Source organism: Oncorhynchus kisutch, linkage group LG13, assembly GCF_002021735.2.
Source record: "Oncorhynchus kisutch isolate 150728-3 linkage group LG13, Okis_V2, whole genome shotgun sequence".
Lineage (NCBI taxonomy): Eukaryota > Metazoa > Chordata > Actinopteri > Salmoniformes > Salmonidae > Oncorhynchus > Oncorhynchus kisutch.
In genome coordinates this window covers 43461610-43478210 of record NC_034186.2, presented here as the reverse complement: position 1 = coordinate 43478210, position 16601 = coordinate 43461610, and the positions used below count along the sequence as shown (strand labels likewise).

Here is a 16601-nt window from a genome sequence, read left to right as displayed (position 1 = left end):
AAAATATATTTTATATTTGAGATTCTTCAAAGTAGCCACCCTTTGCCTTGATGACAGCTTTGCAGACTCTTGGCATTCTCTCAACCAGTTTCATGAGGTAGTCACTTGGAATGCATTTCAATTAACAGGTGTGCCTTGTTAATTTGTGGAATTTCTTTGCTTCTTAATGCATTTAAGCCAATCAGTTGTGTTGTGACAAGGTTGGGATGATATACAGAAGATAGCCCTATTTGGTAAAAGTACATTTTATTTTATTGGTTCCAACCGCCGTGTCTTTCTGAGATGCAGAGTAGGTGAACGGATTATTTCTGCATGTGCGGTTCCCACTGTGAAGCATGGAGGAGGAGGTGTGATGGTGCTTTGCTGGTGACATGGTCTGTGATTTATTTTGAATTGAAGGCACACTTAACCAGCATGGCAACCGCAGCATTCTGCAGCGATACGCCATCCCATCTGGTTTGCGCTTAGTGGGACTATCATTTGTTTTTCAACAGGACAATGACCCAACACATCTCCAGGCTGTGTAAGGGCTATTTAACCACAAAGGAGATTGATGGAGTGTTGCGTCAGATGACCTGGCCTCCACAATCACCCGATCTCAACCCAATTGAGATGGTTTGGGATGAGTTGGACTGCAGAGTGAAGGAAAAGCAGCCAGTAAGTGCTCACCATATGTGGGAACTCCTTCAAGACTGTTGGAGAAGCATTCCGGGTGAAGCTGGTTGAGAGAATGCAAAGAGTGTGCGAAGCTGTCATCAAGGCAAAGGGTGGCTACTTTGAAGAATCTAAAATATAAAATATATTTTGATTTGTTTAACACTTTTTTGGTTACTACATGATTCCATGTGTTATTTCATAGTTTTAATGTCTTCACTATTGTTCTACAATGTAGAAAATAGTCAAAATAAAGAGAAACCCTTGAATGAGTAGGTGTGTCCAAACTTTTGACTGGTACTGTATATACAGTACATTGGCACTCAGTGCTCAGTGACAAGATTGACTTGACCCTTGAAACCCATCCGAGTGTTTTTGTCTTTGATTCACTGTACAACATTATCCCACATTCCATGTCCTATCACTAAGCAGAGTGAGGTCAACATTTGTGACTCCAATTTCAAACAAATGTTGACATGCTTATAGAGAGTTGAGAAACAAAAAGAGGGACTTTACCTGCGTGCACAAAGTAGGCCAAGTAGAGGTCGAGCTCCTTCACAGAAACTCCAATGTGATGAGGCTGCACACACAGCCCTGGGTTCGAGCACTGTGGGGACTTTACCAGCCTTTCGCCATCAGTACTTTCGAGGGGAATACCTTTGAATAAAATGACCATGACCAGGTCCAACCTCCAGACTTTGTCTGCCTGACGCAGGCAGTCGATCCTCCTCATCTTACCCTTCTGGTCAGGGTTGGACAGCACGCAGCACGGGGGCTTCTTCCCGGTGACGGTGAGCACAAAATCCTCCCGGAACTCAGGCCGGATGTCCTTGCGGAGCTTGGCCAGAAGGCGCGATGCCCACTTCTGCTTGACCTCGGGCTTCTCGCTGAGCAGCTCGTCCTTCACTGCGCGCTCCTCTTCCTTAGACATGCGCTTCTCGTGCTTCTTGAAGTACTTTCGCTTGCGGGCCTGCAGGTTGAACCATGTGTAGGCAAACGCTCGCACGTGGGGCAGCAGAGCTTCGATGAAAGGATGGAATTCATCCTGTGGTAGAGAGGAACACAGGGGGGGGGGGGGGGGATGATGAATGATTTGGTGGCAACACATTGATAGTACAACACTTTTTGTGGAAACAAAGTACAGAATCCGTCAAAATAAAAAGACCAAAAGCGGTCATTACAATTAATCTTGTGAAATCAGACGTGCCTTCAGTAAACACTCATCGACTCATTTGAAATACTCGGCAATCAAGGAATTGCACAGAAGAACATACAGTACTACTATTAGATCAAATATCATTCCAGGCGGGACTTTTCAGAGAACAAACATTGTCCATTTCAGAGTAATATGCACTGTCCGACACATTTATATTTATGAGTATTTATGTCATTTGTATTTGCAGCACTTGGGCCCGTGCCATTAGCATTAGCAGAGCGGGCTAATGGCGGAGTTTCTCTAGGCCGTGCGGAGGGAGCAGTGTGAAATAAGGCCTGTCTAGGCCGTACGGAGGGAGCAGTGTGAAATAAGGCCTGTCTAGGCCGTGCGGAGGGAGCAGTGTGAAATAAGGCCTGTCTAGGCCGTACAGAGGGAGCAGTGTGAAATAAGGCCTGTCTAGGCCGTACGGAGGGAGCAGTGTGAAATAAGGCCTGTCTAGGCCGTACAGAGGGAGCAGTGTGAAATAAGGCCTGTCTAGGCCGTACAGAGGGAGCAGTGTGAAATAAGGCCTGTCTAGGCCGTACAGAGGGAGCAGTGTGAAATAAGGCCTGTCTAGGCCGTACGGAGGGAGCAGTGTGAAATAAGGCCTGTCTAGGCCGTACGGAGGGAGCAGTGTGAAATAAGGCCTGTCTAGGCCGTGTCTTGGCTCTTTGGCAAGAATGTGGGTCTGTGGGGGTCTGCCAGAGAGGACAGAGAAAAAAGCAACAGCCGAGCGGGAAAGCTGAAAGTCTATTTTTAACTGTTCGCCATGCAAACATATAATATACGTGCGCACACACACACACAAAGAGACACACACACATGCATGCAATATGTACAGGCACAAACGTTTCCCTCTGAAACGGTTCCAAGACTGGTATATTCTGTGGGCTTTCACCAGCTCCCTGTACAGCTATTACAGCAAGAATGTGGATAGATGGCATGTTGTGGATCAGTCCCAATTTTGGTTGGTTACACCTGCTACTAGCAGTCACACACTGGAGCTTTCGCCTGAGAATCTGCTCCCTCTCATAATCTGGCCTGAAACAGGCAGTGGAAATGTTACAGCACGACACTACAGCTAAACGAAGCAACGCCAACGGAACAAGGCAAATCAACCTCAGAACAACACTTTCCTATTTAAACTAGTCTCGCATCTGAAAACTCACTAGAATATTTTTGAGGGACAAAGACATTTCCATGGATTAATGACCACTGCCATTAAATCTATTGAACCGTTAGTCTGTACCCATTTTACGGACATTTTCAATAATTACAGTATATAAAAAGAAACAGAACAGAGTTACCAAAGAGATGAAAGGTGCCTAGTCCTTTAAAATACCTGGTTGTAAAAAAAAATCATGAATATGTACTAAAAGCGTTTATAAACAAATGAGATAATAAAATCTTTGCCTTTTATATAAAACAAATACCTCAGGGCATACGGATACAACATTTGAACTAAAACTAGTAAGTGTGCCAAATCCAAATACTCAGCTTCAATTTTGTACAAGTGTGTCACACTAGATCATGCTATAAAACAGTATGCTACATTAAGCACCAGAGCAGATATGCAGCTCTTCTAGGCCGAGTGTTTACACGCATATATACAGTGACTAGAGTACATAGTTTGTCTGGACTGTGTCCTACAGAGGGCAAGCTAGGCTAGGCACAGAACTAACAGTTATATTTTTAAAAGCACCAATCAAATCCAATCAAATGAAATAAACAATGACAAACCACCACTCCAATTTGCAATTTTACAACAGGGACGTATTTTCATTTCCCAAACACTCTCAGTAGAGGTTGGCAGTGATGTAGTGACTGGTCGGAGTACAAGGAGACATGTTTCTGATATGAGGCCCATTTGGAGACCCAGGGCGGGCCTTGGAGTACGCAAAATGTACTCAACTATTCAGAGATAAAAGAATGCAGAACAAATCTTGATACGTGTGGAAACCTCTGACTGGCATGTGGTCACTAATACATGTACTAACACAAGTTTGCGAGCACAAACGCAGGGATAATCATCAAGAATACGGCTGAATTCAAATATAATACAACCAAATACAATGACGCCACACTATTCCTCGAATTTCAAAAATACTTTCACGCCCTTGCCTCATAGGCATGGAAATGGTATTGTTTGAGCTTGGGTAAAATCCAGTAAATGGTTTCTCCAACTGCCTTCAGCGACACTCGGAGTAACTTCAGCCAATGTGCTATGAAATATCACTCCTCAATGGCTGACATTATACATTGTTATTTCTGGTTTCTGTATATAATATAGTTCTCCCCTGTCTCCGGGCCATTTGAACAATACCTGCATAGTCTATATTTGTTATTTTTTTGCTTCTTCACAACATTAATGACACACACACACACACACAAAACGTACACGTGACACAACTATTTTATGTAGGCCACATTTCAATATGTATCATCCATTTCAATTCCATTAACAAAACCCTAGAAAATATTATATCCACTACTAAAAGCGTGTCAGGAGAATTGTTAAGTACGAAATCTCCAGCTGTGAAGTTTGTTTTAATTTCTGTACACCTTGGTGACAAATCGAATGTTTACAAAGAACAGGCCTGTAGCAACAACTCATGAATAACTGTAATTTAGAAAAGCAATGTTGGTAATCTCCTCCTATTGACACCCACGCTACCCCACACCACAACACAGAGGCAATTATGACAGTGTGTCGACCGAGTTTACTCTCGCCTCTCTTCCTGCCCACAACAGTAAACGTACTTAAACAGAGCGGACGCCTCACCATTGTTAATCAAATTGGAGCAATTTCCACAAAAGGCATATCTTCCTGCTTTTACAAAGTTGCAGCGGACTCAAACAGCCTCACGTTGGCCGTAAGGGGTATGTGTACTTGTAAGTGTTTTCCCAAATCCATGCAATGTGCACAATTGTTTCATTCCCTGCATCTCCTCCACCACGACACAAAACGATACCATGTGCCTCAAAGACAAGATGCAAAGGCAAATTCGGGGAATTATCAATATTTTTTCCATGAATGCACAAAGAATGCAAATGTTCAATTTTCAATTCTAGGTTACATATTCTATCCTTTGCAGTGAACAAAACATGTGGAAGTTATTTAGGTTTGCCTGTCTTGTACAGGATCCCCCTCCTCCCCCCAAAAAGCCAAATATAATTGAATCAATCGAAAGCCTTTGATTATGAACCGATCTTGACTTAAAAGATTTTAGACTTGATGAAACAGTTTTTGCCCTAACTGAATGGATAAGAGGGTAACCCACACACACACACACAAAGTATCTTTGTATATCATTCAACTCTGAATACTTATACTTAATTAGCCAATTAGTGCAGATTCTGCTTTATACAGTTGAGATGAATTGTATTGCATGTGAATTCACAGTCTCATTTTAAGAAATAAAAAAAACATATCCAGGCAAAATTTGTATGAATTAATATTTTACATACTCAAGCGAGCCATTTCTCTAAATGTCCCTTCTCAAGTTTGTGTCGAACTAATATCAGGTTTCAGTTCTCCTTTAGGCCCATTTCGGTCTTGCCTCAAAGATGCACTGTACATTCTTATAAAATAATTCTAGATAAATATTCAGGACTTATTAGATATGCTTGGCACTAGAGGTATTGGAGCAGTATTGGTTTTGAAATGGTCTTCCATTGTAAAGGTTGGCAAGTCCAGGAGGAGAACCCATCATTGATATCAAGTCAGGTGTTTGTCATTTACATACATTTACAACCAATAACGTGGTCATAGTGACAACATGTTTGGGGGGGAAAAGTATATCCCAAAAATAAAAATATATGAAAACATGAAATCAACTTAGGGAAAAATCATAATCTTATTTTAAGATAATTTAAAACATAAATTGTGTTGATAGTTAAATACAACTGACATGAGACGAGGCCAATATGCCTGTTGGTGGTCAATAATAAATCAATTTCAAAAACAAATACATCTTGTCAAATCTTAAACAAACCCAAAACTGTATCATGATACATTTTATATATAATTTTTAAAATACATTTTAGGTAAGCCGATAATGGATTTAAACACCAACCACATGGATATGCAACTGACCATTTAACAAGCTATTCAACCTATGTAACGTTCCCACCTCGACCACTTTTTGATTAGGCCTACAAAACACCATATTTCGGGTAATCAAACTCGAACAAGAATCAAATCCGAGAAAACCTAACAATCTTCTGGAGCAGAAAGTTTTTAGTAAGTCTAAAAGATAATCTTAGTTATTGAGCATGCTACATGTCAGTCATAGCCGTAGTGCGCAAAAAACACACACACAATTTTGTTTTATCCATCGAATATAACAGTAGCCTTGAAACGTTTAATGTCCTAACTTGTGCTTTCCCGGTGCACATTGATCATGACAAAGTTCAATGCCCGAGAGTGGCGGCGACTCGATTCAGTGGAAGAGGTGTAAAGACACACAGCAACATTTTAAATTCATAAAAGTTACTGCTGCCAAAGAACAAGCTAAAAAATCGAACGCTTACAACACTGATTCTAAGTTTGAAACTTTTGGGATACAAGTTAGACCCAGCAAAATGCAGCCTTTTAAATATCGCGTTTTAGCAGTAATCAATACAAAGTGACAATTGCATGCATGTTAATGACTCCCAAGTGCAGAGACCTAGAGGAAGCCGTCCAGGGGAGCAATGGAAAATGATGTTGCCACCTTTTGTAAAAACGTTGTGTGCATTCATTCATATCAAATATGTGGGAAGACGATAACGTGCACATGCAACTTATAGGAAAGGCCATCTTCATTTTAGGATTGGAACTTAAAAAGTAGTCCACGTAAAAGCGCGCTCGACATCGATATAGGTCTAATATGAACTAAAATAGACATGCTTATATATGTGTACATATGTAGGAGATAGACGCCATCCGCCATGTGTTACTTCGTTCAGATGGCTCTGACAAACCAGGAATGCTACTGCACACAGTTTGTCTTGAGCAACGTCAGTCCATTTCGCCCTGTCCCTGAGGAAGAAAGCATAAATGCAACAAAAATGGTTAAAGACAGACGAAAGGCTCACTTACCTGTGTTAGGCATAGCGGAGAATACATATCTGTTGTATCTAATCTTGGATGTGGAGGGTGTATGTATGTGTGTGTGTTTGGGTTACACGAACGGGTCTGCGTGTTTATGTGTGTGATGGTGTGTGAGTGAGTGTGTGTGTATGTGTGAATTATGTGTGGGTGTGTGTCCGTGTTTGCCCGTGTATGCGTGATGGCTGTGTCCGTGATGGCTGTGTCCGTGTTTTGAAAAGAAAGAAAAAAAGGAGAGACAGAAGGGAGAGAGAGGGAAAAATAAAGCCTGCTTCTTGCTTTCACATTTCCAACTCTGCGAACTGCAACCAACGCTTCACCACCCCATAGAGCTGAACTTTAACCCCGCCTCGAGTTACACTGCTTCCACTTTCCGCACGCATCTATTGTACAGTGCAGTAAAAGCCGTAGAGCAGTCTCTTCGTTGGATAACCCAAAACTTTCACCAGAGGCATATTCAACAATAAAAGAAAAGTCCAAAGGCAGACTGGCTGCAGCGGAGAGGTTAAAAATCACGGGAAATAGGAATAAAATAAGTCATCTTCGGACAGTGCTAATCTTGTTCTCATACTAATACCATTACAAAAAAATGCTGATTGTCAGACGTTCGTTCTTCTGAACTCGATATGAGTTCTCCCATTCACTCCGGTTTCTCGAAGAGACAAAACAAAGCTCGCAACAACCGAAAGCATTGAAGGCATGTGGTGCGGCTGGCTTCACGGTGGAGCGAACTCCGAAATGAGTCTGTCGGATTTACGAACAAGGAGGGTGCGGTAGTTAATGAAGGTGATAATATCCCAGAACACCCAAACAATTGCTTGTCGCTGAAGCCCGACAGCTGGTTTCCGTTTAGAAAATTATCTCTAACAGCAGACGATAAAGTGAATCCGTGTTGCGTCTGTCCTGTCTACGGCGACAGGAGCCACAACCGCCTGCACCGAGTTCCATACAGATACATACAGTTCACTTTTGTCCACAGTGCCTGAAGGACAAACTCTTGTACTCCCCTCTCAGCATAGCTCCCAAAGTATACACGGTTTAAGGGAAGTAATAAGACCAACATAAATGCAATGAACATGTAGGACAGAAATATATCATATATATATATTTAAATTTTCAAATTATAGTCTGCCTTATCCTGTCTACTTGAGCCCATTAGCCCCGGAATGAAATGGCTTTTCAAACAACGCAAACCTATCAATTTCAATCAAGAGCAGGGCTCGCGCAAAACTGCCACACCAACACTGCTAAATAAATGTTCTTATATGATGTTTAACGCAAATTAAACAGCGTATGGCGGTGAAGAGTGAGCTCAAGAGATCACCACGCACTATATAAGGGATATACCGCCCCTTTTGAACAAATGCTTAACTTTTAAATTCGTCGGACAAAGTAACAGACTGTTGGGTATTCCATATTATTTTTCGACACCTATCCATATTTACAACAAGTTATAATTAGAAATATTTGTATTATTATACATTGTTATTATGAAGCTATCACTAGGCTTTTAGCCTATTGGCATTGGCGTATTGTTATTGCGGATGATAATTGACATACATTACATGCAAATCAATGCATGACCTATCTATCTGTTCATGGCATACGAGCCAATTTATGTCCATTTGCACAACACGTTTCATATGAGGGACGGAGCAACGAGAGCAGAATCTTAACAATTCAATGAAGTGCATTCAACTTTACATAACCCAAAACCAAGTATCTCCCCAGATAATTATATAATATAAACGAGCGAGGGCCATTCGACAGACAAGATTACCAATCATTTTCCTGACTCACATGTCATTATGTAAGCATGATCACGGTGCCCTCCTAACACCGACAGGCCTATTATCCAAAACCAAAGCATCGTGCAACTCCAGCATTTTACGCACGCTCTACCGATCACTGCATACTTGAAACGTAATGCATTGAGTTTCAATCATTACCGTCTAGACAAAGAATTCAAATTAAATATCACGTGGACAAAATCTCCCCAAAAAGCCTCAAACAAAAGGTATACTTGGCAATAGTGAAAACTACATGCGTAAAGCATGCGTAATAACTTCGGTATACCGCCTATATCAAATGACTGAGCAACATTTTACAATATGTCATACTCCTAAATTAGGCTACTATTGTTTTATAGCCTATACATCTCAAACGCCCACGGTTAGCATTGGTAGCCTTTTTGGTGCTTCACCTGCCCTTGCAAATAATGGCAATAAAGACACACCCATTTAGTGGTTTAAACAAAAGTAAAACCTATACACTTAAACACATTTAAACAGGACTTGCCTATAGCATAATTAGCCTACAGTACGCCTGGAGGCGTCCAACATAGGTGTGACGGATTTCTGTTCAAATATCAGATTGGACCGACATGAGTCACCCACTCTTGGTCCACTGATTCTGTATGGGCTGCTCGAATTTGTTTTCAGTGAACAACTTCTGGCCAGAGGGAGAAGTCAGTTGTGCGCCCTCTAGGAAATGGCCAGGGAAGCGACCACAAGTGGAGTGTGTGGTTCTGCTACGCAGCTACATCTGACCACTATATACACACACACCTGCACCAAGACAGCGAGATTCAGCAACACCAGATGCATGCTTCTTCACAGTCTAAAGTTTCATTGACATACCGTCAAGGCTAAACGTGGACTTGCAACTGCTTTTGCTTCTAGGTTATTGTTATTGCAGCATAGCCTAATAATAGAATATTGTAGCATAGGCTGCTTGAATTCCTGAAAGCACTCACAACGAATGGGACAATCGTTAACCTATACCCAACTGAAGTGATTATTCACTATATGGACTATAGATCATGTGTTACTCAACATTGAAAATAAAATGTTGCTCGAGTAATTTTAATAATTGTCTAGGAGTAAATACAAGCCACACGCCATTGCGCAACTCAATAAGAGGGCGGAATAGGGAAAATGGTCTACCCATATAGTTCATGTGCTTGGCCGGACAATAAATTCAGGAGACGTGCACTATATTTTCTCATGTTGCAGCGCATAGAACCTCTATTGAGAATAGGGCAATAGGCTAACTTGCTATCGGTATTTGGCCAGCCTTCCGGTATCCATGTCCTCCGTGCAATGCTAGAGCTCCGTCCTCTGATTGGACTAAACTCCAGGATTTGAAGCCCAGCATCCATCTTATTGGACAAAACTCATGTCACAAAGATTTTGTCGAGAAAGCGTTTTTCTGCAATCGCTCGTTTACGCTGCAGAACAACTAGTTACCACATAACGAAACATTGCATTTCTCAATCTGGTCACTACGATGCCGTTTTGTCAGAAGGCAACGCGGAGAATGCAGGCTTTGTTCTGTTTTATTCCAATACCAAAGTTATTTGGCGATAAAGATATCCGCATTGGCATACCTCGCTGGCAAAAGAGATCCGATTGATACGGACTATTCTCAAATCCCTGTACAAAAGCCAAGACCGACATTTTAGGCTACATTTTAACCTGTGTACAGGTCATACACGCCACATGCACATGTCTATAACTTCTCAGGGTAAAAAGAGATGGTAAGAGGTGTTTGCACGTACCATTGCAATGTAACGTGTACGTGAGAAACTTTAGACTGATGAGACGAAGTGCTTCATTTTCAGCCACCTTTTGTTGTAGTCTTATGTTTAATTCAAAAGGTATTAACTTGCTGCCGTTGTGTGCATTTTACACCGAAGAAATACAGTATGATAAAGCACAAGGGGAAACGGTTCTTGTATTAATCCCAAAAAGAAAAATATATAGCAGTGAGCCTTCTCTACTCCTTGATATCTGACTGCGGTCCAAGCTTGGCAAAGCTGACTGGCTCGCGACACACTCTGCCTATCTCAGCTTGGTTTGTTAGACTTTGTGCAGAAGTTGCAATCGATTGAGCGAGTCCCACTTTTTTTAATTTCCGCAATCGATTTGCATAGTAACCACGCAGGACACGGGCGGCAACTGAACGCCACTTCTCACTCACCATGTCCTCCCCTCGAGGAGTCACATACTGGCAAACGAGCCGGAGTCGCGTGCCAGTCAGACCACACAGTCTGCGTTTAGCTCCCGCATGGAAAACCTACATTTTTTCCACCTATATATTGCTGCATACCGCACTCTCTCAGCCCTTCCTATACGTTTACGGCGCGCATGGGACAGAGGGAGGAACGCCACGGCGCCTATTGCGATCGAAAAACCGTAGCCTTTTGGTACTAGTCTAGTGCATTATTGCTGCTTAAACCTTTAGCACCAGAGCATTGTTGCAATGCTGGACATCTAAGCAATATTATACTATTACAATGAGGATCTGCGAACTCCACTGAAGGTTCACGTTTATGGCTGGTCGACAAAAATTAACACCAAATATTTTCAGCGGATTTTCTACTGCGTCCCCATGGAGATATCGTAAAAGGTCAACCATAGTGTACGGAGGGGTCGTATTGATTTAGAAGGCATGCATCATCATGTCATAAAATATTCGTATTGAACGCTTCTACATTCTATTTGTGAATAAAGTGGGACTGTATTGTTAGGCTATATACGATGTATACGTGTTCATACAGGATTGAACCGTTGGTGGGGTGTATTTATTCCCGTGTTGATTTTGCCCTTGCGGTTGACTGCAGTTATATAGATATATTGCGTGAAAGAGTATTCTGAAACTGTAGCCCATAGAGCTGATATTCTGTAGGTGAGCTATACATTTGACATTGGACATGACACGAAATGGTGGTGTTGATTATTTCCTCAAATAGCCAAATAAACTCAATTTCTAAACGACAATGTGGTGTTTGCTTGTTATAGGTTATATGAAGTAGCCTGTTTGCGCGACCAGAGGTGACATTCCATGCAAATCCAACGAGTGTCCCTCTGAGGTCAAAGCCTACTATTGAAGAACATTATTTTGAGAAATGAGGGGCGATTGTTCCCACGGATGCTGACTCATGTATGTCAAAACGCATGTTGTGTATTGGGACGTGCTGAACATAGTCCAGCCTACACTATAACCTTCTGTAACGCTGATTTCAATGAGGCAGGCTCGAACGGAGCGTATCCTCCGTTTTCACATTCGGTATCCTACTATTGAAGTCGCCTTTAGCTTATATTAAAATGCATGTTTGATATTTTCGCAATAAAAATCATGACCACATCTTCATGCCCAATTATGTTCCATAAATCGTCCTAAGCCAACTGCCTAATTTTCCAAATGACTTCTTAATGGTCAATTGCAGACCTACAAGCAATGTTTGGTAAGGGTCAATTCCCTATCGTGCTTGATCAAGTTCCAGTTCAGGACCAACTAATGAATGCAGTTGTGTAGGTGGGAACCACCTGCCTCTTCGCTCTTGAATTCAAAGTGTAAAAAAAAAAATCTGGTCCCACGAAAAACTAACAAAATATAAAAAAGACAAGCAGCCCAACATAGGCCTAACGATGTAAACTCAGATATTGAGCATCTAATCAAATCCAGACAAGTTTTTATTTAATAATGTAATTTTAAACATTTTTGTAATTTAAACATGTTTGTCGCTGATTGACACGGTGTGACGTCATCGTTAAGCGTTTTCTCCTGGCTCAGAGGGTATATATATCCTGTTATGGTGCAAGTTGTGCGCCTGCACCCAACAATCATACAGGTTCGCATGAAGTGTCAAAACGGCCACTACTTTTAGTGTCGCTATTCGCCACAGAGGAACGTTCACTGGTTACACTGCACTTTTGCCACTTCTCATCTTACAACAGCCATGTCATATCTGTCATAAGAACACTAGAATCGTTCAATCAAAGTGACTATCAAGTTAAATATAACTGTTTCAGTCATTTATTTTTTGGCTAATAAGCATACGTTACATATTAGACTTCAAACGAGTTCTCCTGTTAAATCAAAGTCAGGCTGAATGTTAAGGTGCCCTGAAAAAAAATCATCCATCAACTGAATGCCAATATTAATTATGTTTTTACTCAAGTATGATATTTTGTGCTCGAAACTGTCTCATTTAAATCATATTATTGATTTCAGATACAACTGAGAAATTACCAACTTGGCAACGTTGTCAAACGTTCCGCAAAGAGTTCACAATACATCTGAGTTGTATGCACGGACTGGACAAGGATTGGGTGGCTCACAAACAGCGTTGAAGGGTGCGCGGGTATGCTTTAGGCCTATCCACAATTCTCAATACTTACAGTCACATATATTTTGAAGTCACATATAACGTGGTTTATGTCAACTATTAATTAACCTACCGCAAAAAAAATCAAGCGGAAGGGTCGGTGCTGTAAAGGCAAAGTTATGCATAAATGTATAATTCATATACATGTATTCTACTTCCAAATAAAACCAGTGCAATGAGCATATCATGCTTTGCATTGCTACTTGTTTTATCTGGTAAGATCGATCCAGTTCTTAACAAAAACCCGTTGACATGGTGGCTCGAGACGCCTTTATAGTATTTTCTGCCAAGTTCTGCACACAAAAATGCCCAAAGCCCCAGCAACCATGCCAGGGCTGCCAATATACTGTACTATGCCCAAGCAAGAAGCGGCAGGGGGCTGTGCGCAGTTACAACATCTTATGAATAGCAAATACTGGAACGATCAAGTCGAATATGTAAATAGGTTTTCAAGCTTATTAGACATCGGAACTTTAAAGGATGAGTTGGAACGCCACAAAACGACATTATGGTCTATGGAGTCTGTACTGCCCCTCTCTCCGAAAGCTTCTGCGAGTGCAAGGTAAAGCAAGTTTGGAGGATCATAAACTAAGATACATCAAAGGTGATTACAGGGCTATTCTTGAAGTGAAATATTGCAAGTCATTTGACTGTCATATGCGAGTTTGCGAATACAGATTAAAGAGGAAGAAGTGCCTACACATATGTATGTAGCCTACCCATTGTCACCAACATTGTCGGCAACTGTCCGATGTGGGCTACCAGAACAGTTATGTTCGGAGCTCCGAACATTTGTTCTGAAATCTATCTGCTCTGAAAAGGATATCACAAGAGAGTGGGTGCAAACTTGAATAGATACAGTATATAAAGAGTCGTTAGCCATTTCAAAACTGGCAGATCAATCCAACCAAGCATGTGACTAAACTTGATCCAGCGTTGATTCAAATAGTTAATGATCTTCGTAATAAGCATGTTTTTTTTGTTGTAGTTTGCGTTACTGTGTTGGAACAGTGCAGTCAAAGTTAAGCGGTCCTAGGCGATTCTCCATGACACTATTTCTTGAAGAGTAACTCATGACTAAAACACATTGACACTGCCCCAAAATCACGACTTTCGAAGGCTACGGTAACAGCCTAAAATAGATTTTGAAAAACTTTTTTTTATTGATGTAGGATATGTATCACCTTCTTCGGTACGTACAAGAAACCACCGTTTCTCTAAGTTTGTAAACGACAGGGATGAGAATGCACAATAGATTTATAAAAAAGGAGGTGTGAAAATCTAAACTTGACGGTTTCAACACAAACATTTTAAAAAATACGTTTGACCACCTGCTGCAAACGCGTCACTGAAAGATACATTTTACGCTAAATGGCGATTAGACTGTTTGTTGTTGTTGTGTGATGGACATTACAGGCAAATCTAACCTTAAATCACCCATGGCGGGCAAGACAAACACCGTATCCATCTTCACAACTTTTAGGCTAAATCAGTAAATATAAATTCTGCTTTGAGGTAAAGGTACACCACTCATACTGCTTACACACACACAGCTATATATGGAAATAATTCATTTGGATGGATTATGTGCAAAAATGAAATCCATAATCTTAAAATAGCCTACTATAAGGCTACCATATAAGGTAAGTGATTTCAGAATTATATTTTTGTTCAAATGTAGGTCTACCTGTGAATGAACTGTGAATAAAGGTGTCTAGAATTGAAAAATAGGCCTGCGGAAAACATGGAAACAAAAACACCAAAGTAATGTTAGGTTTATAACACAACGATAAATGTCGCTAAAGCCTATTTTCTTAGAATAAAACATGATACTAAGGTAATCATCTCATGAAAGTTCAGATTCCAACATGAGAAAATCATAATAATTTCCCAGATATGGAAATAAAAAAACGTCAAGAAATGTAAAAAATAAAATAAAAACTGCTGAACCAAGTGTCTGGGCAACTAGTCGGCTATAATGCATGCAGTTTACTATGCTAGAGGTATTCTGTCATTTAAGAAGTCGTCATTGTTTTTTCATTCGGTTTATAGTTTTTCATCAATTGTGAAGCTGCCAAATTTACAGGCGGTGACGGCATAAATAGTGGTGTGGATTGGTCGTTCAGCATGACAGTAGAAAGGATGATTGTAGAAGTCTTGAAATGTCATTGATATGAACTGAAATTATAGCAATATAAGTAAAACAGGATACAGCTGACAGGATAATCTAATAACGAAATTAAAGTGTTTGGTTGATTTATGGAGCTATTGATTTAATTTCTATTAGTCAGAATTGATGACGTATTAATTAAACATGCCTACATTCAACAAATATTTTGAAAACCATTAAGTCAAATAACTATTTATTTGTTAATACAAATATAATTTGTAAACTACTAATATCAAGAAAAGCATGTTAGTGCTAAGGTTTTTAATGACAGCGGGATTGTTTTTCGCTTATTTGAATGCCAAAGATGAGTCGTTCACAAATGTAAATATATTTCGGTGCCTACTTCAAATTAATTCTCTCCGCACATTAAAGCAGGTCGACACTCCATCTAGTGGGTCCTGATCGAAACTACATGATCTGAAGTCCTATCAGTTAGACACAACAGCACTGAAATAGATTACTGTAGTTTCAAACCGGTATGGGTTATCTATGCACGTTTCATTTACGAACAGAGTTGGCCCCAAAACAGTGTCGATAGATGTACTCATGATATAAGTACTCAACAACCCATATTGTTGACGCTGTAGGGCATGCTATGACATAAAATAATATATCGAAAATAGGACCTCATAAAAGTAGGATACATGTGGAAAACTAACACTCCCAATGCCTCTATCAATTCAACTGTCTGAATATTCAATGCATTAATTAAGCATAAATGGGGGAGGGAGGGGGGGCTGATATTATTTGAGAAAAATGTGCTTTAACAAATGTGCTCTTCCTCGTAATGGATTTAATTCTTAAAACATTGTGATATAATTTTTTAACTGAATATATGTATATTTCAAGCTAACCTCTGTCTGGATGAAGTCAAATAAATAATACATTCACACAAATATAATTATAAAAATAGACGAGAAATAGACCAAAAAAACAATTCACTCCTTTCGGGATGTGAACTTATTTTCCTGTTATTCTCTCAAATATATTAGTTACATAATAAATAAAAAAAATGTTTACCAATTCCGTTTTTGATAGTAATGATTATTAATAGTTTACCATTATTCAATGCATACATTACATTATAGGCTGAAAATAAACTAATAAGATGAAGGGAAAAAAGCTTTGAAAATATATGTCTTAAATTCTAAAGAGGTCTTCATATGAATGAATTCGGCTTGTGAATAATAGATGGTATCGAAAATCGATTTTCGATACCATCTATTATTCACAAGCAACGTTCAATTTTTAAGACCTTTGGTTGATATAAGGTGATCTGGCTGTAAATATGATCTTGACGAGAATAACGTACCCGCTA

General features: G+C 40.2%; 1 protein-coding gene across 9 annotated transcripts in view; it reads right to left on the bottom strand.

The window, feature by feature from the left end:
* The window catches only part of nfia (nuclear factor I/A), a 188497-nt gene that overhangs the window by 139230 nt on the left and 32666 nt on the right, over positions 1-16601 (bottom strand). For 6 of the 9 annotated variants that reach the window (XM_031786323.1, XM_031786326.1, XM_031786322.1 and 3 more), the window contains exon 2: positions 1171-1699. In XM_031786323.1, coding sequence (XP_031642183.1) covers positions 1171-1699 — 529 coding nt within the window. Of the gene's footprint in view, positions 1-1170; positions 1700-6932; positions 8028-10500; positions 10673-16601 lie in introns of those variants that run through there. The other 3 variants (XM_031786327.1, XM_031786325.1, XM_031786330.1) reach the window with 3 other exon arrangements.